Source organism: Anser brachyrhynchus, assembly GCF_964034855.1.
Source record: "Anser brachyrhynchus genome assembly, contig: SCAFFOLD_607, whole genome shotgun sequence".
NCBI lineage: Eukaryota > Metazoa > Chordata > Aves > Anseriformes > Anatidae > Anser > Anser brachyrhynchus.
In genome coordinates, this window is record NW_027663774.1 from 1 (window position 1) to 25,586 (window position 25,586).

Sequence of the window (25,586 nt, forward strand, 5' to 3'; positions counted from 1 at the left end):
CGGATGCACACACGCACACACACAAATGTACTCACACGTGGATGCAAGCACATGCATTCCCAAGCTGCACACGCGTGTGCTCAGCATCCCACAAGCCTGCAGTTTGCAAGCAGGAGGCAGACCTGCTGCGAGCGTGTGCACGCTCGTGCATGCGCGCAGGTGCTCGTGCGTGCTCGTGCGCGCTCGTGGGTGTTCGTGCACGCGTGCAGGCGCTCGTGCACACTCGTGCACACCTCGATGAGGAAGTCACCCATGCGCAGCCCGGCCCGCCAGGCGACGCCGCCCTCGTCCACCGACTCCAGGTACTGCAGGGCCGGGAAGGCCGGGGTGGGCTGTGAACTCCTCGATGGGGGTCTGCGCTGTGGGGGGGGCGGGGGTCACCCCCACCGCCCCCCCACCCATACACCCTGACCCCCCCCCCAAGCATCCCCCATCACCAGGACCCCCCCCTCAGTGCTCCATTGGCACCCAGACCCTCGCCCAGGGACCCCCCAACTCTCCCCCAAGCCCCCCTGGGACACCCCCAGACCCCTCCACGTCTCCCCCCCCCCAGACACCCCCAAATCCCCCCCAGACCCCCCTAAAGCTCCCCCAGACCCCCCAAGGTCCCTCCAGGGACCCCCCCAATCCCCCCCTCCAGACCCCCTAAAAGCCCCAGGACCCCTCAAAGACCCCCAACCTCCCCCCCCCCATAACCCCTTAAGGACCCCCCCAAGCCCCCCCAGACCCCTCTGAGACAACCCCAGACCCCCCCAAAACCCCTCAAAGCCCCCCCAGACTCCCCCCAGACCCCTCCAGGACCCTCAAAGCCCCCCCCCAGGGACCCTCAAAGCCGCCCCGAGACCCCCCAAAAAGCCCCAGGATCCCCCCGAAAAGCCCAAGACCCTCCCCAAAAGCCCCAGGACCCCCCCAAAAAGCCCCGATACCCCCCCCCAAAAGCCCCAGGACCCCCCCCCAGGACCCCCCCACTCACCCTTGGCCCCCCGCAGGACGAAGCCGAAGCCCTCGTTGTCCTTCTTCTGCAGCAAAACCGTTCTTCTCCTTAATGATGTAATCACTGGGGGGGGGACACGGGGGGGGGGACACGGGGGGACACGGGGACATGGGGGGACACGGGGGGCACGGGGGGGGACATGGGGGATACGGGGACATGGGGTATATGGGGACATAAACACGGGGGGGGGGGCGTGGGGACATGCAGGGGGGACACGGGGGGGGTGGGGGACATGGGGGGGGGGACACAGAGGGTGACACGAGGTGACTCAATGTCCCCAGGGTGTCCACCCCCCCCCCCCCCGGTCCCCGTCCCCGCGTGCACACGCACACTCGCACACGCCCCACGCGTGTGACAGCGTCACAGGTCCCCTGGTGTCCCCACACGTGTCCCCATGTCCCCGTGTCCCCACGTGCATGCACAGCCACGTCCCCACGTATGTCCCCACGCACATCCCCATGTCCCCACGCACGTCCCCATGTCCCCGCACATGTCCCCACACGTGTCCCCACGTGTGTCCCCATGTCCCCGTGCATGTCCCCCGTGTCCCCACGTGCATACACAGCCATGTCCCCACGCGTGTCCCCATGTCCCCGCGCGTGTCCCCACGTCCCCATGCATCCCCATGTCCCCGTGCATGTCCCCGTGTCCCCACGCACGTCCCCATGTCCCCACGTGTGTCCCCATGTCCCCATGCGTCCCCATGTCCCCACGCACGTCCCCATGTCCCCATGCATGTCCCCACGCGTGTCCCCACGCGTCCCCACGTCTCCGTGCATGTCCCCATGTCCCCACGCATGTCCCCACGTCCCCATGCATCCCCATGTCCCCGTGCACGTCCCCATGTCCCCACGTGTGTCCCCACGTCCCCGTGTCCCCACGTGCATGCACAGCCATGTCCCCACGCGTGTCCCCATGTCCTCACGCGTGTCCCCCCGTACGTCCCCACGCGTGTCCCCACGTCCCCCACGTCCCCACGTGCCTGCCCAGCCGTGTCCCCCACGCACGCCCCCCCCCCCCCCCCCCGTGCCCCCATGCACACGCGTGGCCCTGTCCCCACGTCCCCACGCGTGTCCCCATGTCCCCAGGCACATCCAGGGTGGGTGAATGGCCTGCCCCCCCCCCCCATGTTGTTGTGCCCCCCCCCCATGTCCCCACGTGCACGCACATGTCCCCCCCCAATGTCCCATGCATGTCCCCATGCACCCCCCCAATGTCCCCATGCCCCCCCCACATCCCCATGCCCCCCCCATCCCCATGCCCCCCCCAGTCCCCATGCCCCCCCCATATCCCCATGCCCCCCCCATGCCCCCATGCCCCCCCCATATCCCCATGCCCCCCCCATGTCCCCATGCCCCCCCCATGTCACACCGCCCCCCCCATGTCCCCATGCCCCCCCCCATCCCCATGCCCCCCCCATGTCCCCATGCCCCCCCCATGTCACACCGCCCCCCCCCATGTCCCCATGCCCCCCCATGTCCCCATGCCCCCCCCATCCCCATGCCCCCCCCATGTCCCCATGCCCCCCCCACATCCCCATGCCCCCCCCCCACATCCCCATGCCCCCCCCACATCCCCATGCCCCCCCCCCCATATCCCCATGCCCCCCCCATGTCACACCGCCCCCCCCCCCCCCCCCCACCACGACCCAAACAACAGTGACAGAAACAGCCGGGGGGGGGGCACAATATGGTGGGGGGGGGGCAACATAGCAGAGGGACAACATAGAGCCGGGGGGGGGGGCAGCATAGAGCGGGGGGGGGCACAACGTGGGGGGGGCACAAGATAGCGGTGGGACAAGATAGGGGACGGTACGGGGGGGGCACAGCGTAGGGGATGGGGGGGGGACAACTTGGGGGGGACACAACATGGGGGGGGCAAAGTGGGGGGGGCAAAGTGGGGGGGGGCAACACAAGGGGGACAACATAGGGGATGACATAAGGGGCAAGGGGGGGGCAATATGGGGGGGGCAACATAGGGGACAACTTGGGAGGGACGAAGTGGGGGGGACAAGGGGGGGGGACACAACATGGGGGGGGGACAACTTGGGGGGGGCAATGGGGGGGGCACAATATGGGGACACAGTGTGGGGGGGGGATAACATGGGGGACAACTTGGGGGGGGGACAACATGGGGGGGACAACGGGGGGGGACAATATAGGGGGGACAACATAGGGGGGCAACGTGGGGGGGGGGCACAATATGGGGACACAACGTGGGGGACAGATGGGGGGGGGCGATAAGAGGGGACGACATGGGGGGGGACAACTCGGGGGGGGGGACATGGAGGGGACGTGGGGGGGGGGACACGGGGGGATATGGGGGGGGGACATGGAGGGGACATAGAGGAGGGGGGGGCATGGGGGGGATATGGGGGGGGGGACATGGGGGGGGGGACACGGGGGGATATGGGGGGTGACATGGAGGGGACGTGGGGGGGGACATGGGGGATATGGGGGGGACATGGGGGGATATGGGGGGGGGCATGGAGGGGACGTGGGGGGGGGACATGGGGGGATATGGGGGGGACACGGGGGGATATGGGGGGGGACATGGGGGGACATGGGGGGGGGACATGAAGGAGGGGGGGGGGACATAGAGGAGGGGGGGGACATGGGGGATATGGGGGGGACATGGGGGGACATGGGGGGGACATGGGGGGGACACGGGGGGATATGGGGGGGGATATGGGGGAGGGGGGACATGAAGGGGGGGGGGGACATAGAGGAGGGGGGGGTGACACGGCGGAGGGGGGGGGGGCTGGGCAGATGGGGGGGGGGGGTGGGAACACCGAGCGTGCAAGAGGGGAGGGGAGGCGGGGAGGGGGGGGGGGGGGACAGGTCCGGGCCCCCCCCGCGTACCTCGGGGGGGCGGGGGTCGGGCTCTGCCGCCCCCCCCCCCACCCCCAGCCCCCCCCCCCTTGCCCCCCCCCCGTACCTGTAGATGTACCAGACGCTGCGGCGGCGCGGGCCCAGCGCGGGCCAGCTGGAGGAGAGCGCGGGGGGGGCGGCGGGGGGGGGGCGCGCCCCGCCGGGCCATGGCGCTGCCGGGGGCTCTGCCGCATCCCCCCCCCCCCCCCCTTCCCTTCCCCCCCCCCCCGCGCCGCCCCGCGACGACGCCGCCCGCGGCCGCTGCGCCGCTCGCGTACGGCGGGGGGGGGGGGAGGGGGGGGGGCGGGGGGGGGGGGGGGCACCGGGATGGGACCGGTAAGGGACTGGGGGGGGGACCAGTAGGGGGACTGGGGGGGCTGGGATGGACCGGTAAGGGACTGGGGGGGGTGGGAGAGGACCAGTAGGGGACTGGGGGGGCTGGGATGGGACCAGTAAGGGACTGGGGGGGGATGGGAGAGGACCAGTAGGGGACTGGGGGGGGCTGGGATGGGACCAGTAAGGGACTGGGGGGGGGACCAGTAGGGGACTGGGGGGGCTGGGATGGGATCAGTAAGGGACTGGGGGGGGATGGGAGAGGACCAGTAAGGGACTGGGGGGGCTGGGATGGGACCAGTAAGGGACTGGGGGGGGGATGGGGGGGGGATGGGAGAGGACCAGTAAGGGACTGGGGGGGCTGGGATGGGACCAGTAAGGGACTGGGGGGGGATGGGGGGGGATGGGAGAGGACCAGTAAGGGACTGGGGGGGCTGGGATGGGACCAGTAAGGGACTGGGGGGGGATGGGGGGGGATGGGAGAGGACCAGTAAGGGACTGGGGGGGCTGGGATGGGACCAGTAAGGGACTGGGGGGGGATGGGGGGGGATGGGAGAGGACCAGTAAGGGACTGGGGGGGGCTGGGATGGGACCAGTAAGGGACTGGGGGGGATGGGGGGGGATGGGAGAGGACCAGTAAGGGACTGGGGGGGCTGGGATGGGACCAGTAAGGGACTGGGGGGGGGGATGGGGGGGGATGGGAGAGGACCAGTAAGGGACTGGGGGGGCTGGGATGGGACCAGTAAGGGATTGGGGGGGGTACCAGTAAGGGACTGGGGGTGGATGGGGGGGGGATGGGAGAGGACCAGTAAGGGACTGGGGGGGCTGGGATGGGACCAGTAAGGGACTGGGGGGGGATGGGGGGGGATGGGAGAGGACCAGTAAGGGACTGGGGGGGCTGGGATGGGACCAGTAAGGGACTGGGGGGGGGATGGGGGGGGATGGGAGAGGACCAGTAAGGGACTGGGGGGGCTGGGATGGGACCAGTAAGGGATTGGGGGGGGTACCAGTAAGGGACTGGGGGTGGATGGGGGGGGGATGGGAGAGGACCAGTAAGGGACTGGGGGGGCTGGGATGGGACCAGTAAGGGACTGGGGGGGGATGGGGGGGGATGGGAGAGGACCAGTAAGGGACTGGGGGGGCTGGGATGGGACCAGTAAGGGACTGGGGGGGGGGATGGGGGGGGATGGGAGAGGACCAGTAAGGGACTGGGGGGGGCTGGGATGGGACCAGTAAGGGATTGGGGGGGGGGTACCAGTAAGGGACTGGGGGTGGATGGGGGGGGGATGGGAGAGGACCAGTAAGGGACTGGGGGGGCTGGGATGGGACCAGTAAGGGACTGGGGGGGGATGGGGGGGGATGGGAGAGGACCAGTAAGGGACTGGGGGGGCTGGGATGGGACCAGTAAGGGACTGGGGGGGGGATGGGGGGGGATGGGAGAGGACCAGTAAGGGACTGGGGGGGCTGGGATGGGATCAGTAAGGGATTGGGGGGGACCAGTAGGGGATTGGGGGAGGACTGGGGGGGGGGATGGGAGGAGACCAGTATGGGACTGGGAGGGGACCAGTAGGGGACTGGGGGGGCTGGGATGGGACCAGTAAGGGATTGGGGGGGGGACCAGTAAGGGACTGGGGGGGGATGGGGGGGATGGGAGGGGACTGGGAGGGACTGGGGGGGAGACTGGGATGGGACCAGTACGGGACTGTGGGGGGGACTGGGGGAGGACTGGGGGGGGATGGGAGGGGACTCGGAGGGACTGAGGGGAGACTGGGATGGGACCAGTATGGGACTGGGGGAGGGGACCAGTAGGGGACTGGGATGGGACCAGTAAGGGACTGGGGGGGGGATGGGGGGGGATGGGAGAGGACCAGTAAGGGACTGGGGGGGCTGGGGATGGGACCAGTAAGGGATTGGGGGGGGGACCAGTAGGGGACTGGGGGGGGCTGGGATGGGACCAGTAAGGGACTTGGGGGGGACCAGTAGGAGACTGGGGGTGCTCAGATGGGACCAGGAGGGGACTGGGGGAGGGGACCAGTAGGGGGACTGGGGAGGGACCAGTAGGGGATTGGGGGGGGCTGGGATGGGACCAGTAAGGGACTGTGGGGGGACCAGTAGGGGACTGGGGGAGGACTGGGGGGTGATGGGAGGGGACCAGGAGGGGACTGGGGGCGGGACCAGTAGGGGACTGGGGGGGATGGGATGGGACCAGTAAGGGGACTGTGGGGGGACCAGTATGGGACTGGGGGAGGACTGGGGGGTGATGGGAGGGGACCAGGAGGGGACTGGGGGGGGACCCCTAGGGGACTGTTGGGGGGGCTGGGAGGGACTTGGAGGGACTGGGGGGGAACTGGGATGGGACTGGGGGGACTGGTATGGGACGAGTATGGTACTGGGGGCTACGGGGGGGGGGGGCTGGGTGGGACTAGGGTAGGACCAGTATGGTACTGGGGGGACCGGTATGGGACCAGTATGGTACTAGGGGGGTACTCGGGGGGGAGTCTGGGGGGGGACTGGTATGGGACCAGTAGGGGACTGGGGGAACTGGGGGGAGACCGGTATGGGACCAGTAGGGGACTGGGGGAACTGGGGGGAGACCGGTATGGGACAAGTATGGGACTGGGGGGAACTGGGATGGGACTTCGGAGGACTGGGGCGGGACCAGCAGGGGACAGGGATGGGCCTGGTATGGGACCCGTATGGGACTGGGGGGAGACCAGTATGGGACTGGGGGGAAGACTTGGGGGAGACTGGGATGGGACTGGAGGGGACTGGGGTGGGACCAGTATGGAACTGGGGGGGACTGGGATGGGAGCAGTATGGAACTGGGGGGGACTGGGATGGGACCAGTATGGAACCAGGGGGAATGGGGAGGGCACTGGGGGGGGACTGGGGGGACCAGTATGGGACCAGTAGGGGACTGGTGTGGGACTGGTGTAGCACCAGTACGGGAATGAGATGGGACCAGTATGGGACCAGTATGGGACTGGGATGGGACTGGGGGGGAACTAGGATGGGACTGGGATGGGACTGGGATGGGACTGGGGGGGAACTAGGATGGGACCAGTAGGGGACTGGGATGGCACCTGGTGTGGGACCAGTATGGGAGTGGGGGGAAGGGGGGGAGGGGGGGGACACACGCCTGGGGAGGGACCAGTATGGGACTGGGGTGAGACCAGTATGGGATTGGTACAGGACGTGGGTGGGACTGGTGTGGGACCAGTATGGGACTGGTGTGGGGACCAGTACAGGACCAGTATGGGACCAGTATGGGACATGTACAGGACAAGTACAGGACCAGCATGGCACCAGTACAGCACCCAGTATGGGACCGGTCTGGCACCAGTATGGCACCTAGTGTGGGACCAGTATGGACCAGTATGGGACCAGTACAGGACCTGCCTAGGACCAGCATGGCATCAGTATGGCACTCAGTGAGAGACCAGTACAACACCAGTAAGGGACCAGTAGAGCATCAGCACCCAGCATGGCACCCAGTGTGGCACCAGTACAGCACCTCCAGAACACCAGTACAGCACCAGTACAGCACCAGCACCCCCAGAACAATACCAGTACAGCACCAGTACAGCATCAGCACCCCAGAACAATACCAGTACAGCACCCAGTATAGAACCAGTACAGCTCCAGCACCCAGTACAGCACCAGTACAGCACCCAGTACAGCACCAGTACAGCTCCAGCACTCTCACAATACCCAGTGCAGCACCAGTATGGCACCAGTACGACACCAGTACAGCTCCAGCACCCTCACAATACCCAGTACAGCACCAGTACAGCACCAGTATGGCACCAGTACGGCACCAGCACCCAGTACAGCACCACTGGGGCACCCTAAAATGCACCCTGAGCACCCAAAATCCAGCACCGCGACCCTATCGTGGGCACAAGGGCTCGCACGGGGATTTGCACGGGGATTTGCACGGGGATGTGCACGGGGATTTTGCACGGGGATTTTGCACGGGGATGTGCACGGGGATTTGCACGAGGATTTTTGCACATGGATTTGCACGAGGATTTACACAATGGTTTTGCACGAGGGGTTTGCACGATGATTTGCACGAGGGTTTTTGCACGACGCTTCGCACGAGGGATTTACACAAGGGGTTGCGCGGGGATTTGCACGGGGATACACACGAGGGATTCGCACGAGGACACCCGGTGCCGCGCGCTGTGCACGGGGACACGGGACGGCACACGCGTGTGGGGCACACGCACACGCACTCACAACGCAGCCCCCCCCCCCCCCGGCTGCCCCACGACCACCCCGTGGCCCCCAGCCCCCCAAATCCCCCCCAACCTGCACAAGTGCCCCCCCCCCAGCCCCACAACTGCCCCATAAGCTCCTGCCCCACAGATCCCCCAGCCCCACTGCCCAACTGCCCCCCAGCCAAGCAATTACCCCCCCCAGCCCCATAACTGCCCCCCCGGCCCCCCACAAGCAACTGCCCCATAGACCCCCCCCAGCCCCATAACTGCCCCCCCCCAGCCCCACAAGCAGCTGCCCCATAGGTCCCCCCAGCCCCACAACTGCCCCCCCAGCCCCACAACTGCCCCCCCAGCCCCGTAACACCCCCCCAAGCAGCTGCCCCATAGACCCCCCAGCCCCACAACTGCCCCCCCAGCCCCACAACTGCCCCACCCAGCCCCACAGCGCCCCACAAGCAGCCGCCCCACAGACCCCTCCAGCCCCATAACTGCCCCCCCCCCCCATGCAATTGCCCCATAACCCGCCCCAGCCCCCCAGCTGCCCCCCTCCCCCCCTCCCCCCCCCCAGCCCCCCAACTCACCCCGGCTCCTCCGGCCCCATGGCGCCGGCCGGGGGGGTCCCACAGCACCCCATGGGTGCCCCCCGGCCCCCCCCCAGCGCCCCGAAGCCGCCCGCCGCGCCCCGAAGCCGCCAAAGTGGGACGGGGAGGGGGTGGGGTGGGGGAGGGGAGGGACATAGGGGGGGGCGGGGGGGGGGGAGGAACCAGGACAGGACCCAGGGGAGCCCCTCCCCCACAGCCGGAGGGGGAGGGGCACAGGGAGGGGGTGGGGTGGGGGATTTGGGGTGATCGGGGGCATTTGGGGTGTTCTGAGGGGACTTGGGGCGTTTGGGTGGGTTTGGGGTCTTTTGGTTTCGAGGGGGTAAGGGGGGGACTTGGGGTGTTTGGGGCGGATTTGGGGTGTTTGGGGCGGATTTGGGGTGTTTGGGGCGGATTTGGGGTGTTTGGGGTGGATCTGGGGTGTTTGGGTGGATTACGGAGGATTTGGGGTGGATTATGAAGGATTTGGGGTGGATTATGGAGGATTTGGGGTGGATTATGAAGATTTGGGGTGGATTATGGAGATTTGGGGTGGATTATGAGGATTTGGGGTGGATTATGGAGGATTTGGGTGATTATGAAGATTTGGGGTGGATTACGGAGGATTTGGGGTGGATTATGAAGGATTTGGGGTGGATTATGGAGGATTTGGGGTGGATTATGAAGGATTTGGGGTGGATTATGGAGGATTTGGGGTGGATTATGGAGGATTTAGGCCTTTTAGAGTGCTTGGGGGGGAATTTGGGGGGATTTGGGGCGTTTGGGTGGATTGGGCCATTTGGGGTGGTTTGGGGGCATTGGGGGCGGTTGGAGGGGTTTGGGGGAAAATTGCAATGTTTTGGCGTGATTTAGGGGGATTTGGGGTGCTTGGAGAGGATTTGGGGGATTTGGGGGGATTCGGAGCGGTTTTGGTGCTTTTTGGGGGATTTAGGGCGTTTTGGATTGTTTGGGGGACTTTGGGTGAACTTCAAGGCTTTGGGGTGTTTGGGGGCATTTAGAGTGGGTGATTTGGAGGGTTTGGGGGAACTTGGGGTGATTTGGGTGGATTTGGGACGTTTTAGGCGGATTTGGGGTGCTTTCGGTAGATTTGGGACTTTGGGGTAAATTTGGGGCGTTCTGGGTGCATTTAGGGAGGTTTGAGGGCTTCGGGGCGTTTCCAGGAGATTGGGGACGTTTGGGATTTGAAGCGTTTTGGGTGGATTTTGGTGGATTCGGACTCTTTGGGGGGATTTGGGGCGTTTTGGGGGCATTTGGGGCGTTTTGGGGGCATTTGGGGTGTTTTGGGTGGGGTTGGGGGGTTTGGGGCTGTTCTGGGGGGATTTAGCAGTGATTTGGGGTTTTGGGGGTGCTGGGGGGACTTGGGACATCCTGGGGGTGTTTGGGGCGATTTAAGGGGGATTTGGGAGGGCCGAGGCTCTTGGGGGGGTGGGAGCATTTTGGAGGATTTGGGGTGAATTTGGGGGGATTTGGGGTTGGGGGACACTTTGGGGGGGGGCACTGAGACTTGTGGGGAGCATTTGGGGGCGATTTCGTGGCTTATGGGGCTGATTTGGGGCGTTTTGGGGACAAGGGGGGGGGGACTCGGGTTGGGGAGGGTCCTGGGAGGGCTGGGGGGGTTTTGGGGTGCGGGGGGGCCTCACCTGGGGGCGTCGAAGCTGTCGTAGGAGCCCACGGTGTAGTGGCGGAAGAGGCGCTTGGCTTTGTCGCTGCGGCTCTCTGGGGGGGGGGGGGGGCACCGGGGTCGGGGGGGGCCCCGGCACCCCCAAACTGGGGGGGGGGTGGATCCGGGGAGAGGGGGGGGGGCAGCCCAAAATGGGGGGAGTTTGGGGCAGTTTGGGGGCTCTGGGGGGTGTTTTACGGGAGGGAGGAATTGGGGGGTGGGGGGTTCCGTTGGGGGAGGGGCCCATATTGGGGGGGGTCTCATGCAGGGCTCCGTTTTGGGGACCCCCCCCCAGGCGATGGGTCCCATTTGGGGGCAAAATTTGGGGTCCCATTTGGGGGGGGGGGGGCAAGGTTGGGGGTCCCGTTTGGGGGTCCCGTTCAGGCTCTAGGTTTTGCCCCCCCACGTCCCCTTCCCTATGGGTCCCATTTAGGGGTCCGGGGTTTTTTTTTGGGGGGGGGGGGGGTTGTGGGGCCGTACCTGCCTTGCCTTCGGGGGTGCGCGCGGGCACCTCCTCGACGCACTCGGAGGGGAACCAGCCCACGCGGCCCCGTGCCTGCCCCTCCCAGAACCCCCCCTCGCCCACGCTGAGCACTGTGGAAAAAAGAGGGGGGGGGGGTTGGGTGGGGGCACAGCACCCCCAGACCCCCCCCGCACCCCTAACCCCCTCCCCGCACCCCTAAATCCCCCCACCCCACTGCATGCACCCAAGCACCCAGGGTCGCTCCCCAAAACGGACCCAAGTGTCCAGGGCACCCAAAAACCCACAGAATGGACCCAGGGGCACCCAATGTACACCCAAAATGCACCCGGGGGCACCCAAAATGCACCCAGGGGCACCCAAGATCCACCCAAAATGGACCCGGGGCACCCAACACCCAACCCAACGCATGCACTCAGCTGTTGGGGCACCCAATGCCCACCCAAAATGCACCCAGGGGCACCCAACGTCCACCCAAAATGCAACCAGGGGCACCCAACACCCAACCCAACGCATGCACTCAGCTGTTGGGGCACCCAATGCCCACCCAAAATGCACCCAGGCTGCCCAACGTCCACCCAAAATGCACCCAGGTCACCCAACGTGCACCCAAAATGGACCGAGGGGCACCCAACGTCCACCCAAAATGCACCCAGGTCACCCAACGTGCACCCAAAATGGACCGAGGGGCACCCAACGTCCACCCAAAATGCAACCAGGGGCACCCAACACCCAACCCAACGCATACACCCAGGTGTTGGGGCACCCAACGCCCACCCAAAATGCACCCAGGTCACACAAAATGCACCCAGATTACCCAACGTCCACCCAAAACAGACTCAGGTCACCCAAAATCCAACCAAAATGTACCCAGGTCACCCAATGTTCACCCAAAATCAACCTAGGGGCACCCAATGTCTGCCCAAAATGGCCCTAGGGGCACCCAACACCCAACCCAATGCATGCACCCAGCTGTTGGGGCACCCAACGCCCACCCAAAATGCACCCAGGTCACCCAACACCCACCCAAAATGGCCCCAGGCGCACCCAACACCCAACCCAACGCACGCACCCGGGCGTTGGGCACCCAACGTCCACCCAAAATGCACCCAGGTTGCCCAACACCCACCCAAAATGGACCCAGGTCACCCAAAATGCACCCAGGTCACCCAATGTTCACCCAAAATCGACCTAGGGGCACCCAATTTCCACCCAAAATGGACCAGGGCCACCCAACATCCACCCAAAATGGCCCTAGGGGCACCCAACACCTAACCCAATGCATGCACCTGGGTGTTGGGGCACCCAACACCCACCCAAAATGCACCCAGGTCACCCAAAATATCTCCAGGTCACCCAACGCCCACCCAAAATGCACCCAGGTCACCCAACATCCACCCCAAATGGACCTAAAATTCACCCTAAAAATGGACCCAACACCCAACCCAACGCACGCACCCATGTGTCGGGGCACCCAACGCCCACCCAAAATGCACCCAGGTCACCCAAAATATCTCCAGGTCACCCAATGCCCACCCAAAATGCACCCAGGTCACCCAACATCCACCCCAAATGGACCTAAAATTCACCCTAAAAATGGACCCAACACCCAACCCAACGCACGCACCCATGTGTCGGGGCACCCAACGCCCACCCAAAATGCACCCAGGTCACCCAAAATATCTCCGGGTCACCCAACGCCCACCCAAAATGCACCCAGGTCACCCAACACCCACCCAAAATGGCCCTAGGGGCACCCAACACCCAACCCAACGCACGCACCCGGGCGTTGGGCACCCACCCTCCCCCCATACACCCCCGGGTGCCCCCACCCCGCCGCACCCCCCCCACCTACCCTTGATGCGCTCGCCCTTGCTGAGCGAGAGCTCGCCCTCGCCCTGCGCCTGGTAGGGCCGCACGGCCAGGAAGGAGCGGCCGGGCACAGCCGAGTACAGCTTGCGCTTCACGCCCCGCGGGCCCAGCGAGCCCCCGGGGGCGCCCGGCTCACGGCCACCCCCGCTCGAGCTGCGGGGGCACCAGGGGGGCCCGTCAGCGCCGGCGGCCCCGTTGGCGTCCGCCCCACAGCGGCCCCGTTGGCCGCATCGTCCCCATCATCCCCATCATCTCCATCGTCCCCATCACCTCATCTCCATCATCCCCATCATCTCCATCGTCCCCAATATCCTCATCATCCCCACCATTATCTCCATCATCCTTATTATCTCCATCATCCCCATCATCCCCGTTGTCCCCGTCATTTCTATTATCTCCGTCATCATTATCATCATCGTCTCCATCATCCCCATCATCTCCATCATCCCCAATATCCTCATCGCCTCCATCATCCCCATTGTCCCCATCATTTCTATCATCTCCATCACCCCCATCACCTCATCTCCATCATCCCCATTGTCTCCACCAACCCCAATATCCTCATCATCCCCATTGTCCTCATCATCCCCATCATCTCCATCATCCCCATCGTCTCCGTCATCCCCATCATCTCCATCATCCCCCATATCCCCACCATCCCCATTGTCCCCATCATCCCCATCACTTCTATCATCCCCATCGTCCCCGCCATCGCCAACATCCTCATCATCGCCATTTGTTCCCATCATCCTCAACATCCTTGTCCCCATCGGCCCCATCATCTCCCTCATCCTCATCAGCTCCATCATCCTCATCATCCCCATCATCCCCATCATCCCCATCGTCACCATCATCCCCATTGTCTCTATCACCTCCATCATCCCCATTGTCTCCGTCATCCCCATCATCCCTATGGTCTCCATCATCTCCACTGTGCCCATCATCCCCATCATCCTCATCATCTCCACCATCCCCATCATCTTCATTATCCTCATCATCCTCACTGTCTCCATCATCCTCATCATCTCCATCGTCTCCATCACCCCCATTGTCCCCATCATCCTCATCCTCATATTCTCTAGCATCCCCGTCGTCTCCATCATCCCCATCATCTTCATCATCCTAATCATCTCCATCATCCCCGTCAGTCTCATTGTCTCCATCTTCCCCATCACCCCCATCATCCTCGTTATCCTCATTGCCTCCATCATCCACATCATCCCCATCATCTCCATCATCCCCATTGTCCCCATCATCCTCATCCTTATCATCTCCATCATCCCCATCATCTTCATCATCCTCATCTCCATCATCCCCATCATCCCCATTGTCTCCATCATCCTCATCTCCATCCTCCTCCTCATCCCCCTCATCTCCCTCATCCCCATCACCCCCGTCATCCCCATCACCCCACTGTCCCCATCGCCCCCATCACCCCCATGTCCCCCCTGCCCCCCCCCCATACCTGGGCCTCCCGCGGGGCTGCCTGCGGGGCTCCTCGGGGTGCCGGCCGCGGGAGGGGGAGCGGGCGCGGGCCCCGCGGGGGCTGCTGGCGCTGCGCAGGGTGCCCGTGGGGGCGCGGGGGGCTGGGGGGGCGCCGGGGGGACCCCGCAGGGCCCACTCAGGCCCCCCCGCCCCGGCGTCGCTGTTGGCCCGCAGCAGGCGCTGGGGCAAGGGCAGCGCCCCCCGTGCCCCCTCCCGGCGACGCCCCGCGAACTGGGGGCTCTCCTGGAACGGCACTGGGATGGGGGGGGGCACCCATGGGTGGGGGGGCACCCATGGGTGGGGGGGGGCTCCCGTGTCCCCCCATAGCTCCCCTGTCCCTCCCCATCCCTCTATATCCCCCCCATATCCCCCATGCCCCCCATATCCTCCATGCCCCCCCATATCCCCAGCGCCCCCCCAATGTCCCTGTGTCCCCAGCGCCCCCCCCAATGTCCCCATGCCCCCCCCACTCACCCACATCCGAGTCCCGGTGGTTCTTGATCAGCTCTCCCAGCTCAAAGTTCCCCGCGATGACGGCCACCTTGGGGGGGGGGGACACACTCAGCTGGGGGTCCCCACGCCCCCCCCCTCGCCGTGTCCCCGCCCCCCGCCGTGTCCCCATGTCCCACCTGGAAGGGCGTCTGCCCGCTGTTGTTCTTCACCTCCTTGTTGGCCCCGCGGTACAGCAGGATGCGGGCGCAGCTCTCCTGGGGGTGGCACGGCACATGGCCCCATGGCCCCGTGTCCCCATGTCCTCCCATGTCCCAGTATCCCATGGCCCCATGGCCCCCCCATGGCCCAGTATCCCATGGCCCCATGTCCCACATCCCCATAGCCCAATGTTCCCATATCCCACATCCCAATTTCCCCATGTCCCCAAATCCCCCGTCCCCGTGTCCCCATCCCCATATCCCAGTCTCCGTCCCCATGTCCCTGTCCACATATTCCCCTGTCCCCATGTCCCCATCCCCATCCCCGTGTCCCCGTCCCCATGTCCCCATCCCCTCCTCCCCATCCCCATGTCCCCGTTCCCGTCCCCATGTCCCAGTCCCTGTCCCCACGTCCCCATCCCTGTGTCCCCATCCTTGTGTCCCTGTCCCCATATCCCCCGTGCCCGTGTCCCCACCCCCATATCCCCATCCCTATGTCCCTGTCCACGTGTCCCAGTCCCTGTCTCCATGTCCCCGTCCCTGTCCCCATGTCCCCGTCCCTGTGTCCCCATCCCTGTGTCCCCGTCCCTGTCCCCATCCCCATGTCCATGTGTCCACATATCCCCCATCCCCATGTCCCCATCCCCATGTCCCCGTCCCCATCCCCATGTCCCCGTCCCCATGTCCCCATCCCCATGTCCCCGTTCCCCTCCCCATGTCCCAGTCCCCATCCCCATGTCCCCGTCCCCATGCCTGTCCCTATGTCCCAGTCCCCATCCCCATGTCCCCATCCCCGTGTCCCCGTCCTTGTCCCCATCCCCATCCCTGTGTCCCCTTCCCTGTGTCCCTGTCCCCATATCCACCAACCCCGTGTCCCCATATCCCCCATCCCTGTGTCCCCATCCCCATGTCCCCATCCCCATGTCCCCATCCCCATCCCTGTCCCCATGTCCCAGTCCCCATCCCCATCCCTGTGTCCCCGTGTCCCCGTCCTTGTCCCCATCCCTATCCCTGTGTCCCCTTCCCTGTGTCCCTGTCCCCATATCCACCAACCCCGTGTCCCCATATCCCCCATCCCTGTGTCCCCATCCCCAAGTCCCCATCCCCATGTCCCTGTCCCCATGTCCCAGTCCCGTCCTCCCGTCCCCGTCCCGCGCCCACCTTGTTGTAGAGGGCGCAGATGTGCAGCGCCGTGTTCCCCGAGGCGTTCTGCGCCGCCGCCTCGGCCCCGTAGAAGAGGAGGTGCTCGAGGTGCTGCGAGTGCCCGTGCTGGCACGCCTGGGGACGGGGACACGGGGCGTGGGACACGGGGACGCGCCGGGGGGCTTGGGGGGGTGCTGGGGACACGGGGACGCTGGGGGACACGGGGACACCGGGAGACACTGAGGGACACGAGGACATGGGGAGACACTGGGGGCAATGGGGGAGATACTGGGGAACATGGGGGGGGACACTGGGGACATGGGGCCATTGGGGGACACAGGGATATTGGGGGACACTGGGGCCATGGGTAAGATACTAGGGAACACACGGGAGACACTGGGGACACTGGGGGACACAAGGATATTGGGGGACACTGGGGGATAGGAGGACATCGGGGGAAATACTGGGGCCATGGGGGAGATACTGGGGAACATGGGGGGGGACGCTGGGGACATGGGGACATTGGGGGACACAGGGATATTGGGGGACACTGGGGGTGACGGGGGAGATACTGAGGAACATGGGGAGGGCACTGGAGGACATGGGGGGGAACACTGGGGACACTGGGGGACATGGTGACATTGAGGGGACATTGGGAGATGGGGAAGACACTGGGAAGCATGGGGACGCTGGGGGACACTGGGGGACATGGGGACATTGGGGGACGCTGGGGGACATGGGGGACCATTGGGAACATGGGGGGACATGGAGGACATGGGGACATGAAGGGTATGGGGACACGGAGGATATGGGGACATGGATGATATGGGGACACAGGGACATGGCGACACAGGGACACGGGGATACGGGGACACGGGGACACGGGGGTATGGGGACACGGGGACACGGGGACAGGGGGACGCGGGGACGCGGTGACCTGGTGGATCTCCTGCCAGCCGTTCTCGTCGACGGTGCCGATGTGGGCGCGGTTGTAGAGCAGCAGCTCGCAGCAGCGGGGGTCGCCCCCCACCATGGCCGTGTGGTACAGGGGGGTCAGCCCCCGGCGGTCCTTGTAGTTGGGGGAGCCCCCCAGGTCCAGCAGCGCCTGCGGGGACGCGCTGCAGGGGGCGCGGCACCCAGCTCCCGGCACCCAGCACCCAGTGCAACCAGCACCCAGTGCCCATTGCACCCATTGCACCCAGTGCCCATTGCACGCACTGCACCCAGCACCCATTGCAACTGGCACCCGTTGCGTCCATTGCACCCAGCACCCATTGCACCCAGTGCCCCTTGCATGCGTTGCACCCAGCACCCATTGCACCTGGCACCCGTTGCGTCCATTGCACCCAGCACCCATTGCACCCAGTGCCCCTTGCATGCTTTGCACCCAGCACCCATTGCAACTGGCACCCAGCGCCCATTGCATCCAGCACCCGGCACCCATTGCACCCAGTGCCCATTGTGCCTGTTGCAACCGGCACCCATTGCACCAGGCACCCATTGCACCCATTACACCCAGTGCACCCAGCACCCGTTGCGCCCATTGCACCCAGCTCCCACTGCACGCCTGCACCCACTGCACCCACGCATGTGCAAGCCCCGTGCATGCCCAGCACCCACCCATACAGCACCATGCACACCCAGGGGTGCCCCTGCATCCTTGCAGGTGCCCATGCAAGTTGATGGGTGCCTGTGCGCCCTCCCACACACCCATGGGTGCCCAGGCACACTTATGGGTGCCCACGCAAGCTGATGGGTGCCCATGCACGCTCCTACAGGCCCATGGGTCTCTGCCACCCATGGGTGCCCGTGCACACTCCCACACATCCATGGGTGCCTGTGCACGCTTATGGGTGCCCACGCAAGCTGATGGGTGCCCATGCATGCTCCTACAGACCCATGGGTGCCTGCGTATTCTCCCCTACACCCAGGGGTCCCTGTCACCCATGGGTGCCCATGCATGCTCCTACAGACCCAGGGGTGCCCATGCACCCTCCCACACACCCATGGGTGCCCGTGCACCCTCCCACACACACACGGGTTCCCCAACACCCAGGGGTCCCCGACACCCATGGGTGCCCGTGCACCCTCCCACACTCCCATGGGTCCCCAACACCCAGGGGTCCCCGCCACCCATGGGTGCCAGTGCGCCCCCCCCGCGTACCAGCAGGGCGGGGGTAGCGGCGGGTGCAGACGGCGCGGTGCAGCGCGGGTGGCGCCGTCACGGGCGCGGAAGTCGAGGTGGGCGCCCCCCAGGCACAGCAGCCGGATGATCTCCACCTCCCCCGGGCCCTCGCGCTGCGCCGCCAGCGTCAGCGGCGTCTCTGGGGGCACCCGGTGTCACCCGGCGTCACCCGGTGTCACCCAAGGCACTCCCTCCGGGGCGGGGGAGCCGGGGGCGTAATGGGGCGGGGGGGCTGCGGGGGGCTTGGGGACATCGGGGACGGTGTGGGGCACATGGGGACATGGGCAGGGAGGGGGTGACGGGCACCCTGGGGTGTCACTGGGGAGGCGGGGGTGGCCCCGAGGGGATAAGGGACATCCCAGAGGTGTCCCCAAGGGGCTCGGGGACATCCCAGGGGTGTCACCAAGGGAATGGGGGTGTCCCCAAGGGGATAAGGGACACGCTGGGGTGTCACCGGGGACGTGGGGGTGTCCCCAAGGGGCTCGGGGACACCCCGGGGGTGTCCCCAGAGACATGAAGATGTCCCCAAGGGGACACAGGACGTCCCAGAGGTGTCACCAAAGATGTGGCAGTGTCCCCAGGGGGCTCGGGGACATCCCAGGGGTGTCCCCAGGGATAGGGGGAGGTCCCCAGGGGGCTCGGGGACATTCCAGGGGTGTCCCCAGGGATACGGGGGTGTCCCCAGGGGGCTCGGGGACATCCCAGGGGTGTCCCCAGGGATACGGGGGTGTCCCCAGGGGGCTCGGGGACATCCCAGGGGTGTCCCCAGGGATACGGGGGTGTCCCCAAGGGGCTCAGGGACATCCCAGGGGTGCCACCGGGGCCGTCACGTCCTCACCGGGGACACGGGGCTGGGCTGCCACGGCCACCAAGGCGCGGGACTGGGGATGCGGGGACAGGGGGATGTGGGGACACGGGGACAGGGGGACACGGGGACAGGGGGACACGGGGACAGGGGGACACTCACCCCCCGAGTCGGAGTCGTGGTAGTTGGGGTCGAGGCCGCGGTCCAGCAGCCGCGCCACCTTCTCGGCCGAGCCGTGCTGCACGTAGTCCAGGAACTTGCGCAGCCCCGTCTGGGGGGGGGGGGACACCGGGGACGTGGGGACGTGGGGTCACGGGGAGAGCTCGGGGACGGGAGGGAAGCGGGGGGGGAGACGGGGCCATGGGGCCACCAGGGGACGCGGGGACACTGGGGGACGTGGGGCCATGGGGAGAGCTTGGGGACATGGGGACACCGGGGGGTACAGGGCCGTTGGGACGGCGGGGGGACACCGGGGGATGTGGGGACACCGAGGGGACATGGGGACACCGGGGGGATATGGGGCTATGGGGGGGGACAGGGGTCACCAGGGGATGTGGGGTCAAGGGCGGGCATGGGGCCATGGGGACACCGGGGGGACAAGGGTCACCGGGGGATGTGGGGTCACCGGGGGGGCATGGGGCCATGGGGACACCGGGGGGACAAGGGTCACCGGGGGATGTGGGGTCACCGGGGGGGCCATGGGGCCATGGGGACACCGGGGGGACAAGGGTCACCAGGGAACGTGGGGTCACCGGGGGGGGCACGGGGCCATGGGGACACTGAGGGGACACGAGGGGACACGGGGACGTGGGGGACACCGAGAGGGTTGTAGGGGCATAAGGGGTGTGGGGGGGACAAGGGGGACACCGTGGGGTGCGGGGACACTGGGGGGACACTGGGGGGGCCCTGGGGACACGGGGGGGACACTGGGGCCACCGGGGGGACCCTGGGGTCATGGGGGGGGCCGTGGGAACACCGCGGGACACGGGGCCACCAGGAGAGCCCACCGCCTACGGGCGAGCCATGCAGGGGGCACGGCCACGTGGCGGGGGGGGGCATGGCCACGTGGCGGGGGGCGTGGCCACGTGGCGGGGGGCGTGGTCAGAGGAGGGGGGCGTGGCCACGCGTCGGTGGGCGGGGCCCACCTTGGTGTGCAGCTTGGCCAGCTGCTTCTCGTCCAGGTTGGTCTGCTTGTACACCCGCGTCTTGTACCGGAACTGGGGGGCGGGGTCAGCGCGGGGCACGCCCCCTCGCCGGGGACACGCCCCCAACAAGGCCACGCCCCCCGCAAAGGCCACGCCCCCCTGCAGGCCACGCCCCCCGCTCCAAGCCCCGCCCACGAGCTCGAGGAGGGCGTGGTCGATTGCGAGACCCGCCCGCCCCGCGGCCGCACCCTCTCAGGCCCCTCCCATCGCCCTGGGGTGACCCCGCCCCTTTGCCCCTCCCCAGGCCTCACCCAACCTTTTGTCCCCCCCCCGAGCCCCACCCATTTTGTCCACGCCCCCTTGGTCCTGTCAGAGGCCCCGCCCACCTCTAGCCCCGCCCCCTCGAGACCCTCCCCCTTGAGGCCCCTCCCCCTTAAGCCCCGCCCACCTCGAGGTAGGCCACGCCCTTCCCACGCCCCCCGACCCCCTCCCACTCCCCAACCCCACCCCTCTACCCCCACCCCTCGATGCCCCACCCCCTCAAGCTCCGCCCCCTCTGGCCCCTCCCCCTCGAAGCCCCGCCCACCTCGAGGTAGGCCACGCCCATCCCACGCCCCTAGACCCCCTCCCACTCTCCCAGACCCCCTCCCACTCCCCACCCCCACCCCTTCTACCCACACCTCTTGACGCCCCACCCCCTCGAGGCCACGCCCCCTCAAGCCCCGCCCCCTATGGCCCCACCCCCCTTAAGCCCCGCCCACCTCGAGGTAGGCCACGCCCCTCCCACACCCCCATACCCTGTCCCACTCCCCAACCCCACCCCTCTACCCCCACCCCTCGATGCCCCACCCCCTAGAGGCCACGCCCCCTCAAGCCCCGCCCCCTATGGCCCCTCCCCCTTAAGCCCCGCCCACCTCGAGGTAGGCCACGCCCTTCCCACGCCCCCAGACCCCCTCCCACTCCCCAACCCCACCCCTCTACCCCCACCCCTCGAGGCCCCACCCCCTCGAGGCCCCACCCCTCGAGGCCCCGCCCCATTAAGCCCCGCCCCTCGAGGCCCCGCCCCCTCTAAGCCCCGCCCACCTCGAGGTAGGCCATGCCCATCCCACGCCCCCGTACCCCGTCCCACTCCCCAACCCCACCCCTCGAGGCCCCGCCCCCTCGAGGCCCCGCCCCCTCGAGGCCCCGCCCCCTCGAGGCCCCGCCCCCTCGAGGCCCCGCCCACCTCGAGGTAGGGCACGCCCTGCTCGAAGCTCTGCGGGTAGTCGCGCAGCGGCCGCTCCTCGTCCAGGAACTTGGCGTCGCGGCCGGCGGCGGCCGGCTGGAAGAGGCCGTAGTTGAGGCCGTCGTGGAGGCCCTCGGTCAGCGTGCACAGCACCTGCTGCTTGGCCGCCCACACCGCCGCCCCCGGGTCGAAGCGCAGGCACTTCTGGGGGGGGGGGGGGGGGTTAAAAATTAGGGGGGGGGTTGCACACGGCGGCGGACCCCCCCCTGAAATAATGAGGGGAGGGTGGCCTCCATGTGGGGGACACGGGGAGGCTCGGGAAGGTCCCGAAGTGGGGAGGGGAGACGTTGGGGGGAGGGGGACACCACTAAATGGACACATGGGGGGGTCTTGGGGATGGGGACCCCCCCCCCTAAATGTACCTGGGTGGGGGGTCTTGGGGATGGGGACCCCCCCCAAATGTACCTGGGGGGGGGGTCTTGGGGATGGGGACCCCCAAATGTACCCATGGGGGGTCTTGGGGATGGGGAGCCCCCCCTAAATGTACCTGGGTGGGGGGTCTTGGGGATGGGGACCCCCAAATGTACCCATGGGGGGTCTTGGGGATGGGAACCCTCCCAAATGTACCTGGGGGGGGGCCTTGGGGATGGGGACCCCCCCCAAATGTACCTGGGGGGGGGTCTTGGGGATGGGGAGCCCCAAATGTACCCATGGGGGGTCTTGGGGATGGGGACCCCCCCCCAAATGTACCTGGGGGGGTGGTCTTGGGGATGGGGACCCCCAAATGTACCCATGGGGGGTCTTGGGGATGGGGACCCCCCCCCCCAAATGTACCCATGGGGGGTCTTGGGGATGGGGACCCCCAAATATACCCATGGGGGGTCTTGGGGATGAGGACCCCCCCAAATGTACCTGGGGGGGGTCTTGGGGATGGGGACCCCCCTCAAATGTACCTATGGGGGGTCCTGGGAATGGGGAGCCCCCCCCATAACCCCACCCCAAAGTGGGGAGGTGAAATGTTGGGGGGATGGGGACACCCCTAAATGGACACATGGGGGGGTCTTGGAAGCGGGGACCCCCCCCCAAATGTACCCGTGGGGGGTCCTGGGAATGGGCGCCCCTCATGTTTTGGGGGATGCCCCCTACTTTTGGGGACACCCCATTTATGGGGACCCCCACTATTTTGGGAGACCCCCCCACCCCCTATTTATGGAGACACCCCCATATACTTTTGGGGACCCCCTCAATTATGGACCCCTCCTATTTGGGGGGACACCCTCCCTATATTTGGGCACTCTCCCCCCTTATGGGCACCCCCCCCCTTATTTTGGGACACTCCCCCCTTATTTTGGGGACCCCCCCTTATTTTGGGCTCCCCCCCTTATTTTGGGGACCCTCCCTTATTTTGGGGGACCCCCCCCTATTTTTGGGGACCCCCCCCCCTCACCGTCTGGTGCAGGTCGGGGATGCCGATGCGGAACACCATCATGCTGAAGTGGGCGTCGTCGGGGGCCGGGGGGGGTCGGGGGGGGACCCCTCGGGGCCGGGGGGGCCCCGGGTTGGCTCCGGGGGGGGCCCTCGCGGGAGCTCCCCGAGTCCGAGTCGCCCTCGGGGTACTCGGAGCCCCGGCCCTCCTCCTCCTCGCTGGAGGCCGGCGTGCGCGGCATGCTCCCGGCGCCCGCTGCACCATCACACTGCGGGGGGGGGGGCACAGGTGGGGACCCCCCCTCAGCACCCCAAAACCTCCCCTCGGCACCCCCAGAGCGCCCCCCCCCCCCCCCCCCGGCACCCGCAGGGTCGCACGCGCGTGTGCAAACGGCTGCGGGGGGTGCACGGGGGCGCTGCCCCAGGATGGGGCTCGTATGGGGTCAGGGTGCTGGGGGGGGGGGAGAAGTTGGGGGACCCCCCCCCTGCACCCCAAAATCCCCCCTCAGAACCCCAAAGCCCCCTCCTAGCCACTACAGGCTTGCACACGCGTGTGCACACGGGGGGGGTACGTGCGTGTGCACGGGGTCGCTGCACCAGGATGGGGCTCGTATGGGGTCAGGGTTGCTGGGGGGTGGGGGGAAGGTGGGGGACCCCCCCCCTGCACCCCAAAATCCCCCCTCAGAACCCCCAAGTCCCCTCTCAGCACCCACAGCCTTGCACACGCGTGTGCAAACACCTTGTGGTGCGTGTGTGTGCACAGGGTCGCTGCCCCAGGACGGGGCTCGTATGGGGTCAGGGTGCTGGGGGAGGGGGAGGAAAGTGGGGGACCCCCCCTGCACCCCAAAATCCCCCCAGCACCCCCAACCCCCCCCCCAGCACCCCCCAACCCGCTCCTCAGCACCCACAGTCTTGCACACGCGTGTGCAAACACATAGGGGTGCAGGGGGTTGCTGCACCAGGATGGGGCTCATATGGGGTCAGGGTGCTGGGGGGGGGGGGTTGGCAGAGGTGGAGGACACCCCCCAGCACCCGTGCACTTGCACCCCCTTGCACACGCGTGTGCACACACGTGGGGTCGCGGCACGTGCGTGGCAGTTCCTTGGTCCTCTTTTATACTGCCGGGGGGGGAGGGGGGGGGGTGAGCAGCGCCGTGTGACCCCCCCGGTCCCACCCTGGCACGCTCGTTGCACGCCCACGCCCGTGCCCCCGCCCGGCCCTCGCACGCTCGCGCCCGCCCTCGCACGCCTGGCCCCGCGCCCCAGTTCTGGTGGCGGGAAGTGGGGCGCGTCCCGGGGGGGGCCAGCCCCAGATTGGCGCCGGCGCCGTGACCTTGGGGGGCCCTTGAACCAGTTGTGGCGGCGCCGGGGGGGGGGGGGCACGGGGGGGGGGGGAGCGCGTGTGCAAGCGCGGGGGAGCACACGCGTGTGAGCATGCTGGGGCGGGGAGGGTACGTGCGTGTGGAATGCACGGGGAGCAACGTGGTAGCACCACGGGCGTGCGAGGCGCAGGCGTGTGCAAGCGTGTGTGTGCACCAGCAAGCGTGCTAGCATGGGCGTGCAAAGTGCAGGCGTGTGCAAGCATGTGCATGCACAGAGAGCAGGTGTGTTTGCACGTGTATTAAAGGTGCAAGTGTGTGCATGCACAGAGCAGGTGTGTTTTGCACGTGTATTAAAGGTGCAAGTGTGTGCATGCACAGAGCAGGTGTGTTTGCACGTGTATTAAAGGTGCAAGTGTGTGCATGCACAGAGCAGGTGTGTTTGCACGTGTATTAAAGGTGCAAGTGTGTGCATGCACGGAGAGGAAGTGTAACAACATAAAAGGCACACGTGTGTGCAAGCGTGTGCGCACACGGGGAGCAGCTGTGTGCTAACACGCGCACAAAAAGTGTGTGCGTGTGCAAGGCTGTGCACAAAGGGTGCGTGCGGTGTGCGCGTACATGGAGCGTGTCTGTGCAACGTGTGCGTGCACCCGTGCGTGAGCGTGGACGTGCGTGCAAAATGTGGGTGTGCACGAGGAGCACGCACATCTGCGCACAACGCCTGTGCACGAACGGCGCACGCGCGTGGAGGACGCGCAGCCCCAGGGAGCAGTGTGCAAGTGTGTGGCTGCACAGGGAGCGCGCGCCTGCAAGGGTGTGCACGCGTGTGAGCGGGTGTACACACCAACACATGTGTAGCAGCGCGTGCACCAACAGTGAGCACGCGTGTGCTAGCGTGTGCGTGCAGGGGGCACACGCGTGAGCGTGCAGGTGCAAGGCTGCACGCGTGTGCAAGCGTGTGCACACACGGTGAGCACCCATGCGTGCGTGCACGGGGGTGACGGGGTGTGGGAGCACACGCACGCACCAACCCTTTGTGCAGGGCCGCACGCGCGTGTGCAAGCACGAGGGGGCCGTGCACGGCGCTCGTGCGACGCCCGGCCCCGTGCTGGGCTTTTTCCCAGGCTCCTTTGCCGTTTCCATGGCGACCGTCGGGCGCTGCAGGACCGG

The 25,586-nt window shown here is 66.9% G+C and overlaps 1 protein-coding gene and 1 long non-coding RNA gene across 2 annotated transcripts; one reads left to right on the top strand and one right to left on the bottom strand.

Moving 5' to 3' along the window:
* Positions 1–6: 6 nt before the first annotated feature.
* Positions 7–23,391, bottom strand: LOC308186831 (SH3 and multiple ankyrin repeat domains protein 1-like). The gene is given in 19 exon segments (XM_080608999.1): positions 7–332; positions 334–359; positions 974–1,034; positions 1,036–1,057; positions 10,660–10,735; positions 11,160–11,273; positions 13,016–13,185; positions 14,498–14,771; positions 14,992–15,058; positions 15,147–15,224; positions 16,329–16,445; positions 17,248–17,415; positions 18,475–18,486; positions 18,488–18,520; positions 18,522–18,634; positions 19,463–19,571; positions 20,446–20,517; positions 21,671–21,874; positions 23,118–23,391. Coding segments are annotated over 19 exon segments (2,211 nt in total). The 5' UTR covers positions 23,361–23,391; the 3' UTR covers positions 7–80.
* Positions 11,379–12,980, top strand: LOC308186830. Its single transcript, XR_013944323.1, has 3 exons — positions 11,379–11,753; positions 11,817–12,511; positions 12,881–12,980. It is a non-coding gene; the product is annotated as an uncharacterized lncRNA (long non-coding RNA).
* Positions 23,392–25,586: the final 2,195 nt, after the last annotated feature.